Raw genomic sequence first — 23983 nt, forward strand, 5'->3', positions numbered from 1 at the left:
CCGGGAAATCGATGGGTTATCTAGCAATTGGTACCGACAAATCACGCTCCAGCGCATTAATCGAAGAACTTGGAACAAATGCAAGATTCCAAGCCCACAGTTGCCCAATTAGTAAGCCGATCAAAACTGCGGATAAGAGTTGCAGTTTGCGTTGCTCTAAGCTCCGAAACCTAAGCCACCATCTGATAATCCCGCACAATTTCGGTCCGTTAAAATTGATTTCACCACCAGCACGCATCGAGAGGGGCGTGTATGTTTATCCGAAGTTTGGTCGGATCGTATTACGTTCCGCGCCCGATCATAATACGAGGTCTGGGGGTATATACGAGTGTTCCCCTTTTCGAGCTAGCTGGAAGTTGGAGCCGGAGTTGGAGATGGAGCGTTGCTCGAGCATCGCGGGCAGTTGCGAGAAGGTCGACGATGGCCTCGCGGCACGAGCTCGTCCCCCTTTTCTTCCACGGTTCTCTTTTCTCGCTCCCCATCCCCTCGCTATTCTATACGTTCCCTCCCTTCCTCTCTCTCTCTCTCTCTCTCCCTCTCTTTCTCATTTTCTCCCTCGCTCGCACGAAAGCCCCGTAGCTATTCGAATCAAACGACTGATTCACAGGAGCACTTTATTTCGTGCTAGGCTACAAGATTTGTTAATGGTTATGTGCGCTTGTGTCGGTCGGCTCGCGTGCCAGCCGAAGCTGCGAAGATTACCTGCGCCCGGCTTTCAAGGGCCAATAAATGTCGAGAGTACGGGATTATCCGCGATGGACCAATGGGATATTGTTCGTAATACATTTCGAGATGTTCCGTTCATTATTTATAGTGCTATCGCCGTCAGATTCTATTTTGGTAATTTGTGCAGTAAATCCGGGAAAACGATGGAAATGGATTCTTGAGTTTCAGGTGAAAAAGGTCATTAAAAATTGCTCGTGATTTTTTAATAACATAGCGAAAACGTCTTGAACGTATTTCATGTGCCGAACTCTTCGATGTCTAATTTGTCCTACTGGAACGATGTAGATTTTCATTAGAACGAACTCGATTCTCTATTAAGTCCTTGCGCTATAATCCCGAATCAGTCTCGCTAAGAAGGCTTCGTATAAAATGTAGTAAATGTAAATGCTACCCGAATTTTATAAATCGAAAAAGAACTTGATTCTTCTGTTACGAAAATTTAGGTATGAAAGTAAAGAAGGCTATTAAAAACGAAAATTGTTTCGTTTTGTTGGAGAAATTATTAAGGACGAAAAATTGTTAATCAATGCGGTTGTGAAAGGAATCGTACAGAACTGGTTATCCAATTAAAATGTACTAATGGTGCAGTTAGTGTATAAATAATAAATGCAAATTTTTATCATAACAGAAATAAAATAAAAAAATCTCTTTTATTTTCTGATCGATAATAACAGTGTAGTTGGGAACATACAAACTACTCATTGACTCCAAAAGTCGTCTCATAACCGTAATAGGATTAAGAAATTGGAATTCCTAACTTTCATATATTTCTTACATATAAACAAAAAGGCTCCATTAAATAGTTTTTTAACACACTTTAATTTTTGAACTCACATAAATGCTAAATACTTCAACGTTCACTCTTTTGCCATTAATCCTTATATTTGGGATATTTTCCAAACATGGATCACTCTAAAGTGTAACATTACAAAAAATCTTCCATGCATACTAGCAAACACTTTAACCTCTTAGTTGCGAATAACGATTAAATACGTTAAACATATTCGTTCTATGATTTCAATTTAAAGACTTTCGTGAAGCGTATTTATATACTCCATACGTTCTCAAATTATTAGAGAAAAAATTTCCGAAACGTATATGTAAGTTTCACACGTTTAGGGTAATTACGGAAGTAATCGCTAAGGGACACGACGCGCTCGATAAAGTGTCCAGGAAATTAGTCTTAAAAATTGATTGACGCAGCTGAAAGATTAAAATAAGCTTCGCAACAAAGTAACTTAATTAAGTAACACATTGATCGATGAAAAGTTACTCTCGATACATAAATCAACAACACGAATCATTCGATCGAATTCATGTAAACCGATTGCCAAAGAAATCGCTAACAGGATGCAGAAACATCGAGCAAGAAAAGATGGATGCCGCGCGAAAGAGTCGGGAAGCATAGACGCTGGCCCGGCCTGGAATTTCCCTATGCACATTTAAATACCAATTACGTTACCAGCGACTTCGCAATTATAATTAAGGAACGCGCGAGTGTAATCACGCGACTGCTAACTTCGACGAAGCTTCCGTGGTTTCCTCGGTGAAAAGGGATGAAGATACGCGATGCCTCGCGGCTTTAATAATAAGAGGCGCGGTAACGAGTATATGCCGTTAGGATGGCGTTGCTTTCGCTAATTCAACGCTGCTTCCTAACACTGCCCGTAATGAATTCGCTAGAGGATGAAGAAGCAAGTTGGACCGAGAGAGACGGCGACGGAGATGCAGAGAACGGGAAAGGGTTGAGGAGGGTGAATCAACGGAGAGAGAAAGAGAGGGAGAGAGAGAGAGAGAGAGAGAGAGAGAGCAAGAACGGGCTAAGAGACGGGAAGAGGATCTCGCTCTTGCGATTCAACTCATTACAGAATGTATGCTCCGCACGCCATCTTTGATGTCGCGGTAGAACGCGTTCAGACGAAACTCTTGCCTCCTCGTGGCGTGAATTTAGCCCGAAACGCTCGAGGCGCGCAGTCTCGTCCTCCATCCCTGTCCTCGCCTCCACGCCTTTCAAACCAGCAACGACGCGGTCATAATAACGTTTAACGAGAGTTACTTCTGCCGTGTATAAATAAAACGCATCGCGGTGATTTTATCAAGCTCCCCGTTGCCAAATGGCCAATGTACAGGGTGTTTTAGGATTAAACCAACGAATGTTGCTCATGCGGATTTAGGATGGCGAAACAAATTTTTTTCTCTGGGTGTACGCTCGAAAATGTTTCCTTCGAGAGATATTCATTAGCAAAGTTTTGGAACGGGGGTGGTTTAAAGTCACAGTACATATTTAGCATTAAAAAGCACTAATACAAGTTTTCAAAATTCGCCTTGTAAATTTTCGGTCATGTTATCTATTTCTAATTCTAAATAATTTTAGAAGTGAATGTCTCTTGCCGGAAGCATTTAACCCACAAGAAAGACTTGTTTTATGGTGTTAAACTCATATCTAAAATTTGTTTATTTAATCAAAAGGAGCAACAGCCTGTATATTTTTGAACGGGACGACTTCAGCGATCGCGCACGTATATTCTTGACGGCGCAACCTCTTCGTTGAATGGGCTTTCGGTTGTTATGCCTTTGAACGTTATCGAGCCACAGAGCCAACGATTCCCGAACCGCTCGCGAGACTCGCGCGATGAAAAAACCAGTTTCATTGAATTTCTAGATTGTTTTTACCCCCGGGTTGGATGCTCGCGGATCATGAGAGCGAAATTCGTGGCGACATTCATGCCATCGGCTGCTGCCGGGCTCAAAATGGAGACGCGCTCAAAGAACGCGCGGCTCGCGTCTGCCTGAACGCTCTCGTTCGACGTTTTTCAGCGTCGAGGCAAACTTAAAAGAGAAGTACCCGCTCATCTCTGTTTTATTGTTCCCACTCTTTTGACAGTCTTAGCTGTTTGGCCTTTGTGGTTCGAACTAAGCGTGAACTGTTCGTGTACTCGCGAGGTGTGTGGGCGAGAACGATGTTTCATATCTGCGGTAATCGCGAAAGTAGCTGCCATTTACCTATTTTATCCGACTGTACATCTGAGACTTTAAACTCCTTTCACAGTTTGTCCTTTCAGAATTTAATCGAGTTTTAATGGCTGGCATTTTCATTGTACGGAGTGGAAACAGAGTAAAAGTATTCTTCAGTTTGGAATATTACGTCAGGATTGTATGTCTTAGTTTTCGGTGTACAGTTCAGGTGGATGCGCAAAAAGGGGGCAAAAGTGACAAAGCGAGTATCATTGAAGTAGAGTATAATGAACGGAAAGACGTATTTCGAAACGACGCTTCGAGAGGTTTTCTGTGTCGACTTTAGGGTAGCGTGTAGAGCGGCTTGAAAGAATTTTTACATTTTCAACGAGAACAGCTCTTTCCACCTGGCTGAAGTATCGCAATCGAACTCCGTACAGCACTCGGGCCAGAACGAGTCGCGGAACTCGTTACATCCGAACGGATGCCGCTTGAAAACGCGCGGCTAATTATCCGTATTATATTATTGCTCCCCATTAAGCAGGCATTCCGTAAACTTTCCGTCATCATCGGCGATTGAAACTGCGCCATTAGTCGATTTGTTTCTTTGGGCGACGATCGATCCTTCCTTTCTAATGTCTCGCGTCTGTTCTGTAAATTAGCTTTGCACACATGGAATGATGGTTTTTCACAGTTCAAGCTTCCCTCCTTTACAGTTCAGTACTAATATAACTGTTATAACTAATATAACATAATTTGAAAAATATATGTCCAATATATAAATTCGATTCAATTATTTTCATTCAACATAGAAATAAAAGAAATTCGTATAACTTATTTACACGTCGAATGTACAATATTCAAAGCTATAGTAGATTTCTGAAGATACTGCCCTCTTTTTGCAATTAACGTAGACAATTTCCAGTTTGTATAAGGAGCCGTTATTTAGTTGTTATATATATTAGAAATTTTATTTGCGTATTCCAGTATTTTTCTTTTTATTAACTATTTGACTACTTCTCCTTCTTTGTGAATGGAATTTATAGTTCGCGAATCAATCTTAGAAAGACATTAAGCTGTAACGTATGCATATGTATCTAGTAATACAAAACAGGAATAAATAAACAGAATCAATAATTATGCCACAAATACCCATATTAAAACATCATTAGATTCAGTGGGTGGTACTTCTTTGAAAATGTTTGCCGAAACATTGTTTGGTTTACACGTTGCTAGAAAAACGTTGCAAGTATTATGTAACAGAGCGATTCCTCTTCTTATAAGCATCGCTCGATGAAAACACGGAAGAAAAGGCAGCCATCTTTGACTATAAATTCGGTTCCGAGTGAAACGAACGCTGCCCATTGTTGGTTATTTCGAGAAATTGTGGAAACAGCAACAACGTTTTAAGACGGAGTGACGAAGCGTGTTTGTAGACAGAGCGTGTACCACTGTGCTTCGCGAGCATCGTTAGAAGGGGAAATATTTTCACCGAGCAGAAGTGGCCCCGACGGTTTACGGGCTGCCATTTGTTTGCCGCGTTTCGCCCTTCTCCGGCTGGAATAAAAAACGCTGTAAACGGAACACGGATATCGCGGAGACGGTGCGCGGATGCCACGCATTGCGAAAATGTTGGCGAACGTACCCGGCATCAGATTTTCACAAGCGACTTTCGTTCCCGGTCGAGGATGTTCGGTTCTATGAATATTTTCTGCCACGCGAAAATATTCCATGAACTGGTACATCGAAAAATTCCTGCATTTCGTAAATGCTGCTTTCGAGAAAGCTTTCGGGTGGCGGACTTCTATTGGAAAACGTGGCATCCTTTAACCTCTTAGGCACGGCGTGCCACTATAGTGGCTTTCGTGAATATTTCGTGCTTTACTCAATTGTTTTATTAATTATTAAAGTAAACGATTAAAGTGAAAGTGTGTATGTACAATACACTGAGAAAAGAATATATGTAATTAATACTACATTATAGCTATACGGAAAATATATATGTAGTATCGTACTTTAGGACGTGCAGTTACAATGTAACAGTGCCGTAGGCTAAGACATTGTAACTGCCGCGTCCGGAGCGAGCGACATCAAAGAGAGCGAGCAAAGCCTGCCGCTGCGATGGCAACGCGTTTGTTGATGAATATGTGGCGGCAAACCCGTAACGGTTTTCGTTTTTAAGAAGCACGGGTAGAATCAATTTGGAAGTCGTTGAGTAAAGAGCGTTTTGAGTTGTCGTGTTGTTATAATTTAGTTGTAGTTTCTTTCGCGGTATTTATTGTATATTAATCATAGCTTATTAGTTTTCTTTTTTCTAATTAAATAAAATCTAATTATATTTTCCACATATATATTAAGAGAAATGGTAATTTAGTTATGAAGAACTTTATTTGCGCAAAATCCAGCCGTGGATAAGAATAAAAAATGTTGGATGGCAATTTCTACATAAATACGTGATTTTAAAACTTTGATTAGGATGTTCTGTAAAACGTTTCACCCATCAAGCTGGTTTCATCTCCACGATTATCTCAGCGTAGCCATATTGGTTGCGGCGGAGAACTCGAATTTATACAAGATGTTCATTAAATCGTGGTACAACCGGCTACATAGTCATTCAATACATAAAAATATACCGTTAAATACAATAATGTTTCTTTATTTGAGAATTCGTTTTTGAGAGAGTTTTTCAGCATTGTTCGATTAGGAATCTGCAACTTCGTCTATTCATGACTTTATTTCTAAATAATATTGCCCGTGAACCTGATAAATTTTGAATTTCATTACTTTCAACAAAAATTGTGTTACTTTCTTTCGATTTATTTTTTCATCTATAATTAACTTCATGAAACACCTTACATGCATGTACATATTATATATTTCACGAATATATCCTCACAGTTTAAGCTGTATCGACGCAGTTTCGATTTATGCAATTTTAAACAAGTTACAACGCAAGTAATTGAATTCTCACAACTTAATTGCTTCCCGAGTTCATAATAAATATTATACGCGAAACTGCCGACCTGAGGGAGTAAAAGGCCACGAAGAAATTGTTTTACTTCTAGTTTTCAATTATTTTTCTGCACATCGATATTAGTAAACATGAGCTGGGCGAACATATTTGATTGGAACGTTCACCAATTGAGAAGTCTGTTAATTTTATAGATCCTCGCAAACCGTTTATAACATGCTGAAGTGACAACTTGGTCAACAATTTTAATATCCATTTGGTTTTTCGCATATATCATTGGACAACTTTGACTGAACTGGCTTACTAAATATTTAAAAAAAAAAACGGTCATTCGTTTAGTAAAACTCCCTTTCTTCGAGTTATTATTTGAAACTAACAACCAGTTAATTTGCAAATTCAACAGATTATCTAGCAAATATTTTACGTGTTCTTCAGATCTAATAATTCACACCTAAATAACCAACAAAATGTTAAACATTATCGTCGGCCAAACAATGGTATCATCATTTAGTATAACAAACAGATTTAAATATGTAACGTAAATTAACTTAGTTTTTAATTAGATTGGAAATTTGATCGATGTTAATCTGTTCTGCAAGAAGATGAAAATACCAGGAAAATACAGTTCCTTATTACAGTTATTTATTGTCAGATCGATAATAAACACCGACAGATAGAATCGATTACAATGAATTTCTCTTTCAAAAAATACCCATTTAAATATCAGCTGTTCCTTAACATTTCCCAAAGGTTAAAAGCGTCTGAAAATCCCGGGTTACCTGAAATTGTCGTTTTCTAATACTTCTCTGGTTTCAAACAGAGTACGCCACACATACCAAGTCGATACTATGTAAGGATCGATTACTTTCTCGAACAATCTATCGGCTAGCCCAATAATTAACACTTATAATTAGACTATACGCTGGAAGCCAGTGACCCGAGATAACTGTCCTTCAAACTTCTAGCCATTATTCCGAACCCTTTACCAGCGAAGAATCGCGTTCCCTCTCGCAGGGACATCGTTTGATCCTTCGGTTAGGGTCCGGTCTACGCGCGGGAAACGAGACGAGTAGCAGCTTTTCGGTGAAATCTCCGCGAGGCGTTGAAAAAAGGAGGACTTAATCGGCACGGAATGTATTTATATGCCTTAAATGCCAGGCAAGTATTTCCGCGCTTAAAGAGAACGAAATGGCAGAATTTTCCCAGTGGCAGCCCTCTTGTCTAGGGCGTAGCGTTAGGAGCGGCAGGTTCAGGGGTTGTTTGGTAAGGGAAAAGGTCGGTCGGGCGGGGGAGGGGACACGCTGCGAGGTAGAGCGAGATGACAAGGGGCTGGCGGAGAGCTGGAGGGGTTGGAATGGGGGTGGCTCGGGGACGGACGAAGAGGAAGGGTGCCTGCCACGACGTCGTGCGCCGGTAGGATGGGATTTAATCTGTGTCCCGTTTCACGCTCAGCCAAGTGGAACCTTTTTGCCTCACTTTGCGGCATGACTCGCTTTTGCGCTGGTCGTCGCGTAGATTAACGCGAAATTATATATAAAGAATGTGTGCGGACGGCGTGTGCTCGGGTCGTCGGTGCGCTATGGACGATTCGCTCTCCTCGCACGAGACGTTGCAGAGAGCCTAAGAGAACGACGGAGAGAGGGAGAGAGAGAGAGAGAGAGAGAGAGAGAGAAGGAGACAGAGAGAGGGGGAGGGGGTAGAGAGGAAGAAAGAGAGAGAAAAAGCAAGATAGAACGCGAGAGAGAAAAGCTTACACTTTGTGCGTTCCTTCATCCATCTCTTCGTGTACGTGTCCAAGTCACACCCTCTTTATAATGAATTAAACTCATGAAAAACCCACGGTCTCTCGTGTCAGTTCACAAAGGGTAGATGGGTTTTCTCCCGGCTGCGCCGGGATTTCGATGCTTCGAGGATGATTTATCTTTGCGGCGGATGAGTTCGAAGGGACACGGTTTTTGCTTGATCTGTGTCGCTCGTGATCGGTGAATGGATGCTGGAGGTTATCAGCGTCTGCGTAAATAAACGGCCGAGTATTGGATGCTGATGGAGGGATTCACTGTGGATACTCGCGTCACCTGTTACAGGTCAATATTTTCCAATCAGTGGTCAGAACGAGTAGGAAATTTCGTTGCGCCGCTCGAGATATAAAAAGACGCGTTCGTCGAGAATACTATCTCGCGAGCGTTCATTCTTTTTATTTATATAAAGGATCGTGTACTCTTTTTTTTTTAAATAGAAACCAACGGCTTCTTCTTTGTCACGCGAAACTACGAAAAAGAAATCGGCGCAGCCTTGGGAGATCTGAAAATCTGCTGCTAACGAAAACAAACTGTTCGAAATGCGCGTAGCATTGAAACGAGCGATGCAACAGTAGCGCCATAGAGCAAAAGCTGCTCGTCGCGAGATAATCTCAATCCCCATGAAAGAGTGTACTATGTAATTTTAGATCATCGTTAATCGACACGAATGTTCAATCCAACGTTGTCGTCGAAAGTGGCGTGGGATACGCTAAAAGGCGATTCATTCGCATCAAAAATACCTCGTGTCCCGTTTATACATTTACATACATGTTTATTGAACTCGTCGTCGAATGAATATTCATCGTATATCCGGCGCCGCAAAACCGAACCGTCGAAGGGTGGCCGCCATTTTAATCGGATCAAGGAAAATATCTTAGCTTTCTGACGTTATCGTCTCTTTTACGGAGCGTGCATAATCGAATGGGGTTTTACTTTTGCTCGTGACAGCCGTGATTCTCGGTAATATCGTGTCTATTAACTCCCAGGCGTATCAGTAATCTATTTATGCGTGGAAAAAATATCTGTATCCCTTCAGCAGATTCTCCTTTACACGGTAACGGAAGTTGAAGTATTTTACACGCAACGTAATTATTGAATCGACAATTTCTTGCAACCGTAATTGATGATTAGGGCTGACATGTCAACTAAACTGAACTGACAGCATTGAATGAAAATATCATAGACATCTCAATTCTTAACAAGCTGGATTGAAATCGTTAACATCGTTTGAATCGTTACACCAATCTACAAAAATATAAACTGGATACAAAAAATGATATCGTTTAGTATAAGAGCAACTAGGATGAGCAACTAGCATTAGCGACGAATGCAGATGGTTCTTAAGTGGGCGTTTTATTTTGAAAGTGGTCAACGTTCATTTTACAAAAACATCGAGCCAGCTATTTTAATATTCACAATTCTATATTATGTATAATTTCATTTCTGCAAAATCTCTAGAAATAAAGAAGCCTTAGAACTACTGAAACATGTTATTAATTGTCAATGTTTTAAATTTATGAAAACGTGAAATCCTTATATACCTGGATTTTAAAATAAATGGACTTGGACCACCTTTAAAATAAACGGCTCGAATATCTCTCTGAAAAATAATACAACTTATAGATGCAACAGCTTTTTGTTTAATCGAATCGATTTGTATATGCGTGTTCGTCACGATAGAATAGATATACATTTTATCATGAAACACAATACGATGACCATATGTTCTTTTACGTCTATGCTCTTTAGATTTAGATATCTTTAAAATGGTCTTTTTGATCTCTACTTTCTGGAGAAGTCCATTTTGTTTTTTATTTTGACAGTTTTATTTTATTTTATTTCATAAAGTATTGCATATCAAAAGTTACATTACTAACGGGAAGATTGAAGAATAGGTCAATTCATTAAATAATGAATTCTACCAAAATAACATGAGCCAAAAGTAAACAATTTTAAAAACACTTAAAGGGATATAATCGTTGAGTTTTGCTAATATATACGATTAGGAAACGAAATATGAAAAGCATGCATTCGTACGCTGAGGAGCATAACTCTGGCACCACTTCCATTTTTGAGTATTTCGGACTGCCACATGGGAATGCAAAAATGTCGATTACATGAGATGAAAAGGTACGATAAATAAGTTTCTAATTTTCTATGGTGCTATAGTTAAGCTCCTGTGTGTATTAAACTTTAGATTGCAGAAATCAGGACAAACTAACAATTTAATTATAGAATGCACGGTGCAAATTGCGTCGGAAAATTTGTGAGATACCGAAAAAATTAATATTGTTACTATCAAAATTTGCATTTTGAATAATTGTATGGTTTCGGGAAGGGACGATGTCTAAAGGTTGGACAGGAAGTTACAAAATCAAGCACAATTATAATTCAATTTACACCGAACAATGAGTTTTTCAAACACGAATCCAAGAGCTTGTTAAAAATAGTCAATTCTTGCGAGAAGTGTAAAAGTGAAATGGCTTTTGAGGATGGAACAATTTCTGATGTTCTCCACGCAAATGTTGTAACCGGAACGATAGATGAGACGGTCTATTGGTAAAAGGCTCAACATTCCGATCCGAGAGTAGGAATAATTCAATCGAGATGACAGCTCGTTGCGTCCGTAATTGGATGAAAACGTCGAGCCGCGGGGATCGTCTGCGAGCGTTCGCAATTGTCGCGTCGGAGATGTGACCGCGGAAGGATGTTCGAGTGACGGAGGCAAGGAAAAGTGACGGATGGATGGTCGGGGGTACGCGGAAGCCCGTCTCTTTGAGGCGAGAAATAAGCACGAAACGCGTGGAATCCCTGTCCTCCTGTGGCGACGCGACGGTAAAGGCTGATGAAAACGCGTGGCGCGATGTTACACAGAAAGTGGTTTCATACGGCGCCGTGCCACGGCCAGACCATTCAAATTGCGTTTCCACTATTTCTTGTCGTTTTGCGGGGCGCAAAAGCGGGAGATTAATTAAATTCGTTAATTGCAAGATGCATTTAGCTCGTGCTGCCTTCTCGGCACCTTGCGCCGACTCGCGTCTCTCGCTCAATCTCTCCCCCGGTCTCTCCCCCGTCTCTCTCTTTCTCGCTTCCGGTGTGTACCCTGAGTCACGACGCGTTCGTTCCACCCCTTATTCTTCGCGCGCTGCCGGCGTTACCACGTGAATTTAGAAAGGCCACCGACAAAAGGGGTAAAAGGCCCACTTTGCACGTTCGTCCGTTGTTTCTTGGTGTACACGAAAAACACGCTTGACTCTTTTGCACCTGGCAACGTTAACCTTTTGTGGTCCTGTCTCGGGCTAAACTCGACGCCATGTTTCTCTCCCTTTTTCCGCGTACGTGTTCCATACAGTCGAGTTAAGCACTGTAACATTTACGAGTTTGTCTTATTTTATATTTCGCCGGTTTCGTTGCATCGTCGTCGAACAGCGGGACTCGTGCGTTTAAACGCGTTAGGACAGTTAGGCTGCAGTCTTTTTTTTTCCTAACAGCGAGCGCGAATGTCTGAACATTCAAAGAAATAACGCTCGGTGTAATTGATGAAAAACCGAACGCATGTGTAGAGACGGAGGGCGAATTAACCGAATACTTTTCATCGTGTTTCATGCTTCTGGAAAACGACGCAGTTTGCAGTTGTTCGTATACGGAATTTTGTGGTGTGTATTTACCTTTCACGCGAAATCGTGTAATTTTAATTTGATTAATTATACGGCCGGGAATTCGGGCTTCGTTTCGGAAAAAACTAGTGGAAAGTGATTTGGTTTGCAAACGTTTAATGTCCTTCCGACCGGCCCGTTTAAAAAACACCGTTTATGACGAAACTCGAACGTGTGTTTGTTGTTTTGTTTCATAAATCACATTCGGTAAATTGGCGAATTGGGGTCCGGGAACAGTCCCATCATTTGCGGCCGTTTTTCCCATTAAATTCAACAAAAGCTTATCGATTTTTACAAACCTGCCCGGCGAAAAACAAGTTAACCGTGGCATCGTGTGTTTCCCCCGATTAACGAGTGCAAATATTGTTGGAGCACTCTTTGGTGTTTGCGGACACAGGAATTAATGCGACACTCGAGCTCCATCCCCTCGCGGCGCGTGCATTAAATACCGACGCGCCGCGCCGCGCCACGGACACTATAACTACTGTCGCGGAACGAATATATTAAACAGCACGGTTGTTTATTCACGCATATATGCTTTTTTACGAATTATTGCAAATATATAACGAGCAAATCGTGTCGCGTCGGTTTACTCTAACTATTTAATCAAGAAACAAACCATTAACTGTGAAACGAGTTTCTACATCATAAGCAGATATTTATTTATTAGTTTGTGATAAACACGTGGAACTGCGTTAATTTTGTTCTGCGCAGATACGCGAACGTTCACTCAGATAAATAACGCTCAAACGTTTCGTATATGCGGCTGTTTCATTATTTATGGATTGCGGAGTGGTTTTTGTTAGTTAAATTTCACTTTGCGCGTTGTACAACGATGCAGTCGACTGTATGCTAAAATAAATTAATCGACTAAAAACACATGATGTCCTTAACTGATGCTGCGGATTAAATATAAGAAACACTTGTAACATTCGTTTTATTGGAGGGCGGTTATTCGGATGCTTTAGAGAAAGTCGCGCGAGGTCATTTTCTTTACGATGAAACATTTCAATGCTTACTGAGTCGATATTTTCTCCTCTAAGTGTAGCGATTTCAAAATTCTATGGTAGTTTAAAACCGAACTCTTTGTAGCTCTGTTGTAATTTTGTTGTCACTTATCAACTTATCATGTTCTTTACTGCGATCTAACTTTTGGCCACGATGCGACGAAAGCAACTTATTTCGTCGATGACTTGTTAATCAATATCTAAACATCGATATTTCCATTCGTGTATATATATTTTTCTTCAATATTCGAGCTACAAAGGGTTGTCGAATGCAAGAGAACCTGTTAAAATCCAATGAAATGTGAACAATTTCTTTCTTCGAACGATCCGATGCAACCGCAAGCGGACTCGATAGACGACGGAAGGAAAAGACAAACAATATGGCGGGTCGATCTCGAGGGACTAGTATCGTTCAACTCGAATGGAATTTCCGCTGTTGCGGAAAGATTCGCAGCGACGCGAAAGCGTAAAGATCGCCGTGTCGGCGCGGCGCGGCGCGCGTTCAATTGCAGCCGACGCGACGCGACGCGCCGCGACGCGCCGCGACGCGACGCACGCACGGCGGTTCTTATTAGCCTAATTGCACCGGTGAACATCTATCGCGGACACGTTCAGCTGCTGTTTGCCGAACCAGACACCCTGACCAAGTGACAGAATACACGTTGCCGCGCGTTTTGATTCACAGAGGAGGACTTGATGCACGGGGGTGGTGCGGGTATTGGCGGGGGTTCTATGGTCGGACAGAACTCAATATTTGGGTGCTCGGCTGCAGGACACAGCGGGGTCAACCAGCTTGGTGGTGTTTACGTTAATGGTCGACCATTGCCAGACTCCACAAGGCAGAAGATCGTCGAGTTGGCCCACAGCGGCGCCAGGCCCTGCGACATCTCGCGCATACTGCAAGTCAGCAACGGATGCGTCTCCAAGATCCTCGGCAGGTCATACCTAATAGATCGTAGCACGCAGCCCGGTGTCCCGGCCTTCCTTGTCAATACAGAAACCGTTCTCTATTTCCACAGGTACTACGAGACAGGCTCGATCAAACCACGTGCGATCGGTGGCAGCAAGCCACGCGTGGCGACCACCCCGGTGGTTAACAAAATCGCCGACTACAAGCGAGAGTGCCCCTCGATCTTCGCTTGGGAGATCCGCGACAGGCTGCTCCAGGAGGGCGTTTGCAATAACGACAACATACCTAGCGTAAGTTTACTTTCATTCGCTCCCCTCATTCACTTTCTTCTCGATCGAACGTGCCTTTCGAGGAGAAAACAAACTTCGTTGGTTAATACTTTCACGTTTAACGCTCGAACCGCTTCATTGAGAATAATGTAACCGATTAAGTACGCTTGGGAACACGTGTAATCGTATTAATTATTATTTTTCAACTGATTTTTATTTAATTATTATTTTTCAACTGATTTTTATTTAATTATTATTTTTCAACTGATTCCTTGATGGAGCTTTTCTATGGAGCTTGACGGAACGTGTGAAAAATTAAATTAATTTACTAGCAAGATTTATATTCTGGGTCAAAACGGAGTCGTTCGAGTATCAACCCTTTGCAGTCGAAGTCGTTTTAACTCGAAATCCAAAATAGTTATTTTAACCTGTAGTATTTTTCTTTTATAGAACGCAGTGCATATCGTACGTATGCGATTGAATTTTGTGATTCCTGTAAAAGTTTCTAACGACATAAAGTCGTCATGCAAGTCCATGGGATAATAACTGGACTTCGGATTTTCATGCAAAATACAGATTGTTTACATTAATTGTAAGAAGCAGGAACTACGTAGACATTTATTTTCATTCTTAATCATTTTAACAAATTCGCAGATTGTTTAACATTAGATTTACGGAATACTAAAAGCAGTTGTTTTACATTAGTTTATAAAAGTATCAATTCATAACTTTCTGTACGGTTTTGAAATTCTGCACGGAAATGAATTGAAATTTATCATTTTACATTGTTTAGAGAAAGAAAATTAGATAAACTTTCATTCTTAGCAACATATGAGTTTTAAATCATTAAATTATAGCCACATTAAAAATAATAATTGGAATGTTAACAAATTAATTGGTACCGTAGAATATAATTTTCCTATTTTAATTTGGATGAATAAAATACTTAAATTTGAGTAAATTGTTTTACTGATGGGGGGAGGTTCAGGTATTAATCATTCTTCGGTCAAACATGTTCGTTGTTGAACCTCGTTTATGTGAACAGTTCGGTGAGCAAGACAGTCCAGATAAACGAGCTGTGCAGACAATAGAAGTTCGCTTGCAGCCCCACCAATTTCTTCTTTTAGTTCAGATAATAGCAGTTCCTATATTCAGTTGATCGAGATTCATTGTTATTCCCATTGTTAGGGTATTAGAAATGTTTCTGAACAGTATTTTGCATTCGGTTCAAGTTGCTTATTCACGGCAGCGAAATTAGTTAAATACTTCGCAAAAAAATTAGTTTCTTTGCATATGGATAACAACACTCGTGCAACAAAACATTGAACAGAAAAAGAATAACATCAATCTTTGAAGATAATAAGTATAAAATTGTCAAGCGTTTAAAGATAAAATATATGATAGAAATTAAATTTATAGAAAATAATAAAACAGTAAATATTATTATTATGCAGAATAAATAGTTAATATCGCATTAATTATGGCTAGTTACATATGCACACAATAGTACAATATAAGAATGGTACACACGAAACACGCGATCATCCAAATTCATGTAATCGAAGTACTACCGTATTCGACTTCCATGTTGCGCAAATGATACGAGACCTACAAATTGTAGTAATACTTTTGTCCCGTCGCTAGCGGTCCCCCGCAGTTACATCAAACGGCATTTACCGCGAGACACTCTGTACTTGTTAGGGCAGTAGCTTTCTTCAGGAGTTCAAAGGAACATCCTCGATGTTATCGGCCGATTCTCTCCGAAAGCTGAGAGTGACTGACCAATCTCGAAATGAAGTCCCTTGCAAGCGTATAGGAAGGTCTCGTAGCTCGATATCGTGAAACATTCCAGTCATTCCTGGCGCAATTAGCAAATGACCCCGCTGCCGGCTCGGCGCAGCGGTTCAATCGGGCAAAGAAAAGCGCAATGACTCCGCAAGAGTGCACCGCGGCAACCACTAAGGCGCGCGGGTCCTCTACGTCCAGGGATGCCTCGGGTACGCGGACCCGCTTTGTATGTGGCAGCGGTTTATCAGGGTGCGCACCCGGTCGGTACTTACCCGTCGGATCTGGCCACTCGACCCTAATCAAAGTCTCGTCAATGCGATCGCTTGGGAGGGGTAATCGGTCCATTACGCGGACCTCGTATTGTCCACCCTCCGCTGGTCGACCCCCTCCGCGATCCCGAAGAATCCTCTCCGGGGTGTCCGTCTTCCAAACATCCTTTCCACCCTTACATCGATATTCGACCCCTCGACGGTTCCGCCTGTTCGATCGCCGGGAAATTAACCACTTTTTTTTAATCGGTTCGGGCCCGGTTGCGAAAAAATTGGTTAACGATTCTCTGTAGTCCCGGTCACGATACGTTGAGGTTAAGTAATTATTAGACTGCGGATTTCATGCATTTGTGAGTTAAATCAGCAAAGGCAGCTCCCCTAAGAACGGCTTTTCTCGAATAAATAAAACCAACATTGATTTAGATGTTTCTTGCGTTGACTACAAGTTAACATCCTTAAATTGTGGTAACAAAACTGCTGATGTTGTTATAATATTTAAATTGAATCAACATTGATTAAAGATTTTATAGAAATGTGGAATGGTATTTAATGTGGGAAACGGCAAACACGTCTAACCATTAACTACCATCCCTATTCAGACTTTTATAAACTATTAGCTGTCTTATACACTGCTAATGTTTATTGCGTTGTTATTGGCATAGAAATGGTACATAAAAAATGGAGATCATAAAAAAATGAAGTTGTTCTTATTTTGCACGTCAGTATTGAAGGAGTTTAACTTGGACGATTCGACTGAATAGAAGCAAGTATATTAAAAACGTTCCCCTTTTTACAATTTTTCTTAGAATTATGTTATCACTACTGGTAAATAAGCAGTTACCAGTGGCCTCACAGACCGGCAATACCAGTTAAGGGCTAAATTAACACAAGCTAGTTTTAAATTAATTATTTTCTGTCAAATATGCAATCGTCTTAGCATTGCGTTTCTTCCTTTATATTTTCCGGCTATGCGGATATTTATGCAAAACTTATTATTTGCACAAGACTCGAAACGGAGAGTCTTTCATATCAATAATTGTAATAATTTCTTTTGTAATATATCGATATTTAAAGCAAAATAAATTGCACTCTCTTATTTGTATCATAAATGCATAAAATAAAGTAGTCCAGTTATAAAGAGATTGCAAACATGAAAACGAATCATTTTTTTATCATTTTAAAACGCATAGAATCTTTTAGGTTTTGAGTTTAGTATTTTCAGAAGTTTTATGATCGTAACTTTCTCTGAATGCTAACTCAAAATTTGTTGTTTTTTAACTAATCTCGAACATTTCGATAAAATCGGCGAATCTGTTAATACGAAGTTTTTGTTAAAATATTTTCCGAGGTATTGTATAATTGCAAAATTAAAAAATGGTACTTTGGTCATTGCGCAGTAAATATCTCTAAAAATTCAAGCCATCTTTTTTTTCATTTCAAAAAAGTAATTCAGCCTTAACACATTCGCGACCGCTGACGTGAATTCACGTCATTTTAAATTCTATTAAAGCAAATGTAGAAAGTATACAAATTATACAAATCTTATTATTTTAAACAACACGTAATTGTAACATTGATATCTGAAAACAGATTTTATCATGTCTATCCTTGCTTCAACGATACAAGTTTGCGGAAACCAGCTTCAGAATTTCATTATTTTCGCTGCTACTCGGTGTTAGAAACGGACAAAATTTTCCGATTGCGAATGTGTTAAAAGATATCCGAACATCAATATGAGTTCATTCTACATACGTATACACGAGAGATGCGAACAAAATATCTATAATTAGTGATCAAAAATTAAATACGCTTTCGCATGACCAAAAGAATGCTGGAACTCGATACAAATAATAGAGATTCACTTGTAAGTTTAAATAACAGAGTATTATTATATAATCTATTAATAAAATAGTATTATTATATAATCTATTAATAAAATAGTATTATTATATAATCTATTGTACATTATTTTCTAAAATTTTTGTTTAAACATAAAAGGTTTTTCAGCTAAACAAGCCCGCTTACAATGCTACTGGTAATCACAAACTCGCAGTAGCTCTTGCATATTTACTGATATTTAAACGAAAAGAAACTACATCTGTATATCTCTATTTTCCATGAAACCGAATTGCAAAACGGGGGAATGTATGGTACTTATTCGAAACTGATCAGATAAATTTGGACTGGATGAGACAAGACTGCAAAAGTTGCTGGAATCGATGTCACTTAAGTTGTATCAATGGAATCTCGAGGAAGCCGTCGCAGTTGTTTCCGAAGTAGTACGACGGTTCCAGCAGGAGAAAATTCTTAGCAACCCGATAATGTTCTGATAGACTGAACGTAGCGGACCGTATCACGAGCGAAAGGTCTTCGGGTTTGGTTCTATCGAAAACACTCTGTCTCTGGTGCCGCCAGCATCAGCCTCTCCGATCGTGTCTGTCAGAAATATCGAAGAGGATGGCACGCGCACGAGTCGTTATCCGTCGACTGGTCGAGGAACCACTCGCTTTGCCGGTTCTCTCTCCGTCTCCCTTCCACCCTCCCTTCTCCCTTTCTCTCACGGTGTCCGGAACAGAAGTAGGGAGGGTGATCAATCAGCCGGTACTACGCACACAGTTTCATCCCTCTATCGATAGCATTCGCCGTTCGAAAAGAAACGCCGATCGAAACGTTTCAGCTTTTAACTCGAAATCGTTATAATGATCACCGTGGCCCGGTGGTACGCGTTCCGGGGACTGGTAACAGCAAAGAGGATCGTGATAGGATTGTCTGTTGTCTGCTGGATTGGATGTAGACGGGGGAGGCACGGAGAGAGGCGCGGGCCGAGCTCGATTGTAGCGCCGACGGTCTTGATCGGTCGATCGGTTTTTGCGGTCTTTTGAGCCCCGCGATGAAAATGTTCTCTGTTTCGAGCTAGACGTATCTGTTGCGTTCCTGGTTATACAGAACCACCGAGGGTGAGCTACAACCGATTTGTTTCAGCTTCTGTTGCTGTTTCGCCGGTGATGGTTATTTGCAGCTTCTTTGATCGAGACGCTAACTTTCGGACCGCTACCGATCTTTTGTTCTCTGTCGGGAAAGCTGTCGGATTTCGGATCCACAGCAACACCGCGGCGCGCTAAATGTTTTCCATGATTTCGGATTATTTCTGTCGTTTGTATTCGGTTACATCTATAAAAATCGCCGTGTGTCCAGAAACTATTGTGGAACTAAAGATGTGGTTTTTTATGCATGGTAGAGCGATTCCTTTTCTCGTTTATTCTTCGATTAAATGTTTCCTGGTATATAGAGATATGTTGTTCGCTTATTATTGTTCATCAAACAAGGGTGTGATAATAATTAGAAAGATAAATGTGATGTCAGTTTGTTTTATATTTCGGAGTGATTATCATGCAGTTTATAAAGATAGTCATTTTTCCAATATCCATTGTATAATAAGAGATTTTGGCACAGCTATAAAGTTAAAGTCAACATTTTCAATAAAATGTGAAGAATATGCGTTTTAATGGGACTTCGAATCTTTCTATAAAATTTAGATTATATACGTCAATTACGGGAATCTAAAAGGAAATAATAATCCGTTTTCGTTTTGAATAGATCGAAGTCGTCTAATCTTTCCATTTTTCTGTGTTTTATTTACTGATATATTGTCATAAATGCATCAAATTGTAAGTCTTATTATTATACATAAAATCTACAAATATTGGACAAATGTGCGAAACGATTTTTGGTTTTTTAAATTCATAGAAATTTAGACTAATACTTTTATTTTGATATAAAGAAACAGAAAATCAATATAATAATGTATGGTAATAATAAGGTTATATATTTTTTCTTCATTATTTACGATTTAAGAAACTCGATATCGTCTATTATACAATAAATTGGCTGTATTATTACTTCTCCATGCATAAAATTAATTATCATTTTTTTTAAAACATTTTCCATATATAAAAACCAGGAAACTATTCTCGAAATCGAAGTAGAAAGCAGTTATTTTATTTACAGAATAATTACTTCTATTCATTAAGAAAAAATATGATAATCATCTAATAACTCATGTCGCATCTGATTCGAAAATAAAACAATAAGATTATCAAGATGTCTTAGAAAACAATATCAACAATATATTAAATTATATATTAAAATTAAAATTATATATTTTTGTTTCATTTATCATAGATCAATTTGTGTGGTTTTTGTATGTAATAGTAGAATATATTTGTAAATTTTCAAATCAAATGTTAGCTTAATTCATAAATAAATTGCCAAGTTTTATCCAAAATATAAATGTTATGCATCAATTGCAAATATATAAGAGCCAATTAAAATTGATTTCGTCTCTTAATAATTTTATTAAGTTGAAATTAATATACCTACATTTTTACCCAAATGCATAAAATCTGTCTATTCGTAAAGATTACTCTTGCTACAATATGCATGTGCTTGTAGCGATTCTACATCAAAACGTTAATAATTTTAGTGATTTAGTTTATTAATATTTACGTATCAGAAATACTTTCTGAAAATGATAGCTTAATACCAGCCAGGCAAAAACCACGAACTATTTACAAATTGAATCAATTGCAATCAATTACAATTAAACGTTACTATAGCATATATCTTTTATTATAGCTTTTTCCTTTTTTTCATTCTTTTCCAACTATTATATATTAAATGTCGTTATCAATTAACAAACATTTCTCATTTAAAATCATCAAATAAACGACAAGTTGACGATTGTATTTTCCTTAGTAAGAAGTATGATAAGTTAATTGGGTCCATCGAACAAATCGCAAGTTACTGTATCTAATTTTAATTACATGTCATTAGCAGAACAGAGGAGAAGCATTCTTTTCTCATGATAGAATTCTAGTAAATCTTTACCTTCTGCTGATTTACTAAACTGATAACTTACTAAATAATTAAGTTGCTTCCGTAAAAATATTTATAGGAACGATTACCGTAAAACATACGCGACTTCGTCGAACAATAATGTTTATCGTGTTATCGGAAACCTAGAACTACTTATGGACACCACACCGGGTTCAATCGTGTTATTTTTAATGCATCAATTTTTCCAACCATCCACTGTACTGTTCCAAGCAGAATTTAAGGCATATCACCTAACAAAATATTGTTCTATTTTTCATTTAACCTTGTATTGATTCATCATAAAACTTTTGTATCTTCCATCTTTTTTTATTTGATAACTTACGGTAAAAATTGAGTAAATAAGTAAAAGTGAAATTCCGTTGGAGATGGTTTTCTGGAAGATTAGCTGTAAGCGCTTCGAGGATAGTTTGGCATGGATAAAAATTAAGCATCGTCTCCACCCTCGGTCTTTTCCGGGGTTAATTTCCAACGGACTCGGGGTGTTCCTCGTGTTTCTCGTGCCTGTTCCCATGCAGTGGCGGCGGCGGCGGTGTTCGCGGATCGATCGCAGTGCCCCGGTATCTTCGATCGGTCCGGCGATGACGACGATTGTCTCCGGGATGGCAACGACGTTAACGGTAATGATAGCAATGACGATGATGGCGGTGGGTAGCGTGTCGGGCTGTTGCGGTGGGTACATATCGTGCGGCAATGGGGTGCGACGGGGTTAGTCGCCGACGAGCGGATGGGAGCGGGTAGAATCAGGGTGAATGGGATCAGTTAAGCGTGTTGCACAATTATTCGTGTCCGGTCGCGCGTGTAATGGTCTGCATCGGTGCTGCGGCTGTTGTGCGGCGAGAGCCGAGTGGAGCGGAGCGTAGAACAGCCAGGTTGCTTGGTTTGATGATGGAAAGCAGGCTAGGCTGGCTCGAGGCTGGCTAGCCTGTGCCGCAGTTAGTCTGGAAACGTCCTTTCCGGTCTCCCGTCGCCATTATTTCGCAGGATTGAGACGAATTTCGCGATACTGAACTTTCCGTGCTATCCCCTCCCACACCCCCCGGCCACCCCCGTCCACTTGGACAACCGTCGCCGCGCGCCCCTTCGCTCGACCATTCTCTTCGAATTGATTCCAGTTAAGGTATTACGCAGCGTCGCGGGATTGCATTTGTTTGGAACTGTTCCGCGTAACTGCCACGGCAATTTCCTAAGAAACTGGCTGCACCGTTCCCGAGAATCCGGCTTCGATCGAACGGAAAATTCGAGATTTGTTCCCCTTCGATTCCGACTGATTATCCTCGTGTCGCTGATAACCCTGCCCCACCCTCGTGTCCCCCGTTCTCCCCGGCACCCCCCCCCCCCCCCCGCCGTTTGTTCCTCGTGTTGCGCAACGATTCTGTTGCCACTGATCGTGCAAAGCGGTGTTTCGCTTATTATAAATCGTTACTCGAGCCTCTCGAGCATTCGGATATCCCCATCGAGGACAGGCGAAAACAGAGAGCGCGATTGAATTTATCGGCTTTCATTCGGCGTAATAACGCGGACTCCTCTCGAGCGTTCTTGACCCGCCACGGCGCACGCAGCCACTCGAACCAACAACGTCGTTGGCACCCGACAGGGTACAGCCATTATTTCATCGGTCTTAAGTCGAGCCACGCGAGAAGGATCGGCTTTGCACTTGTGTGTGCCTCTTTCTCTCTTTCTCCCTTTCTCCCTTTCTCTTTTTCTCCGGTTTTGCTATTGCGCTTGCACTTGCACTTGCTCTTGCCCTCTGTCTTTCGCTCTCTCGTCGAACCTTTCAACGGAACCCGTAATTAAGAAGCTCCGCTCGATATCCTCCATCCGCTTGCTGGTTTGCCTCCATGGGAGCGCGCGCGGTTCAGCTATGTTCGACTTGGCGCACCGTCTACGTCGATGTTAGAGGGCTGTACGAGGGGCGGAGGCCACGTAGAACACCGAGACTATTATGTGCGCGACTCGAGAGCACAAGGCTCGCCCCCGTGGCTCGTTATAACTTTAGAGTTAGCCAGTGGTTCGGTCGCGGTACAAGGTGAAGAAGACCGTGCTGCCGTTGGTTAGGGGAGCGAAGAGCCATGGAAACCGTTTTATGTAATAATAATTGGATGGCGGTGTCCTTTCATCTGGTACCCTCTCCCTCTCTGTCTCTGGCTCTCTCTCCCTCTCTCTCTCTCTCTCCTCTCTTTCTCTGTGTTTCTCCCGGCGAACGCGAACGTCGGAAGAGAAAGAAAGGAAGTAGCTCTCGGTGGTGGTCGGAGCTGGCGAGCCAGAGACAAACCGATGTAACGATAGAAACGATTGTCAGCCGGTGGCCAAAGAACTCGCGGAACTTTTCAAAGAATCGACGCGCTGTGATCACGATTGATCGTTTTACATCGTTCTCCTGGTCTTAATTAAGCGCGAACGATGTTTGGAATTCGCGGGAATCGATCGACCGATCGGCTATCGATATAATTGCCGCTGCGTGCAAACATATTTCCTTCGACCTTAATGAATTAGCTGAGAGAGAGAGAGAGAGAGCTTGACTTCTCCTGTTATGCCAGCTGTAATTGGTGTTTAGAACGCGCGATTGAATCTCGAATGTGAAATTTCATTGCATGGACAGCCGTGTCATGCGTTTCCATACCGCAGTAATATTTCTTTCGCCGGTTCCTCGATGCTTCCGGGTAGCAGACGGACTCTTAAAATCTGTGTCGATGGTCCGCTAATGATTGATGATTGCTGCGATACACGTTACCGTCGG

The 23983-nt window shown here is 40.7% G+C and overlaps 1 protein-coding gene across 1 annotated transcript in view; it reads left to right on the top strand.

The window, feature by feature from the left end:
* Nucleotides 1–23983, top strand: part of Toy (paired box 6 protein twin of eyeless) — an 87666-nt gene that overhangs the window by 35801 nt on the left and 27882 nt on the right. The window contains exons 4-5 of the mRNA XM_078196031.1: nt 13800–14052; nt 14134–14314. Of these exons, the coding sequence (XP_078052157.1) occupies nt 13800–14052; nt 14134–14314 (434 nt within the window). The remainder of the gene's footprint in view (nt 1–13799; nt 14053–14133; nt 14315–23983) is intronic.

This window comes from Augochlora pura, chromosome 2 (assembly GCF_028453695.1).
Source record: "Augochlora pura isolate Apur16 chromosome 2, APUR_v2.2.1, whole genome shotgun sequence".
Taxonomy (NCBI): Eukaryota; Metazoa; Arthropoda; class Insecta; order Hymenoptera; family Halictidae; genus Augochlora; species Augochlora pura.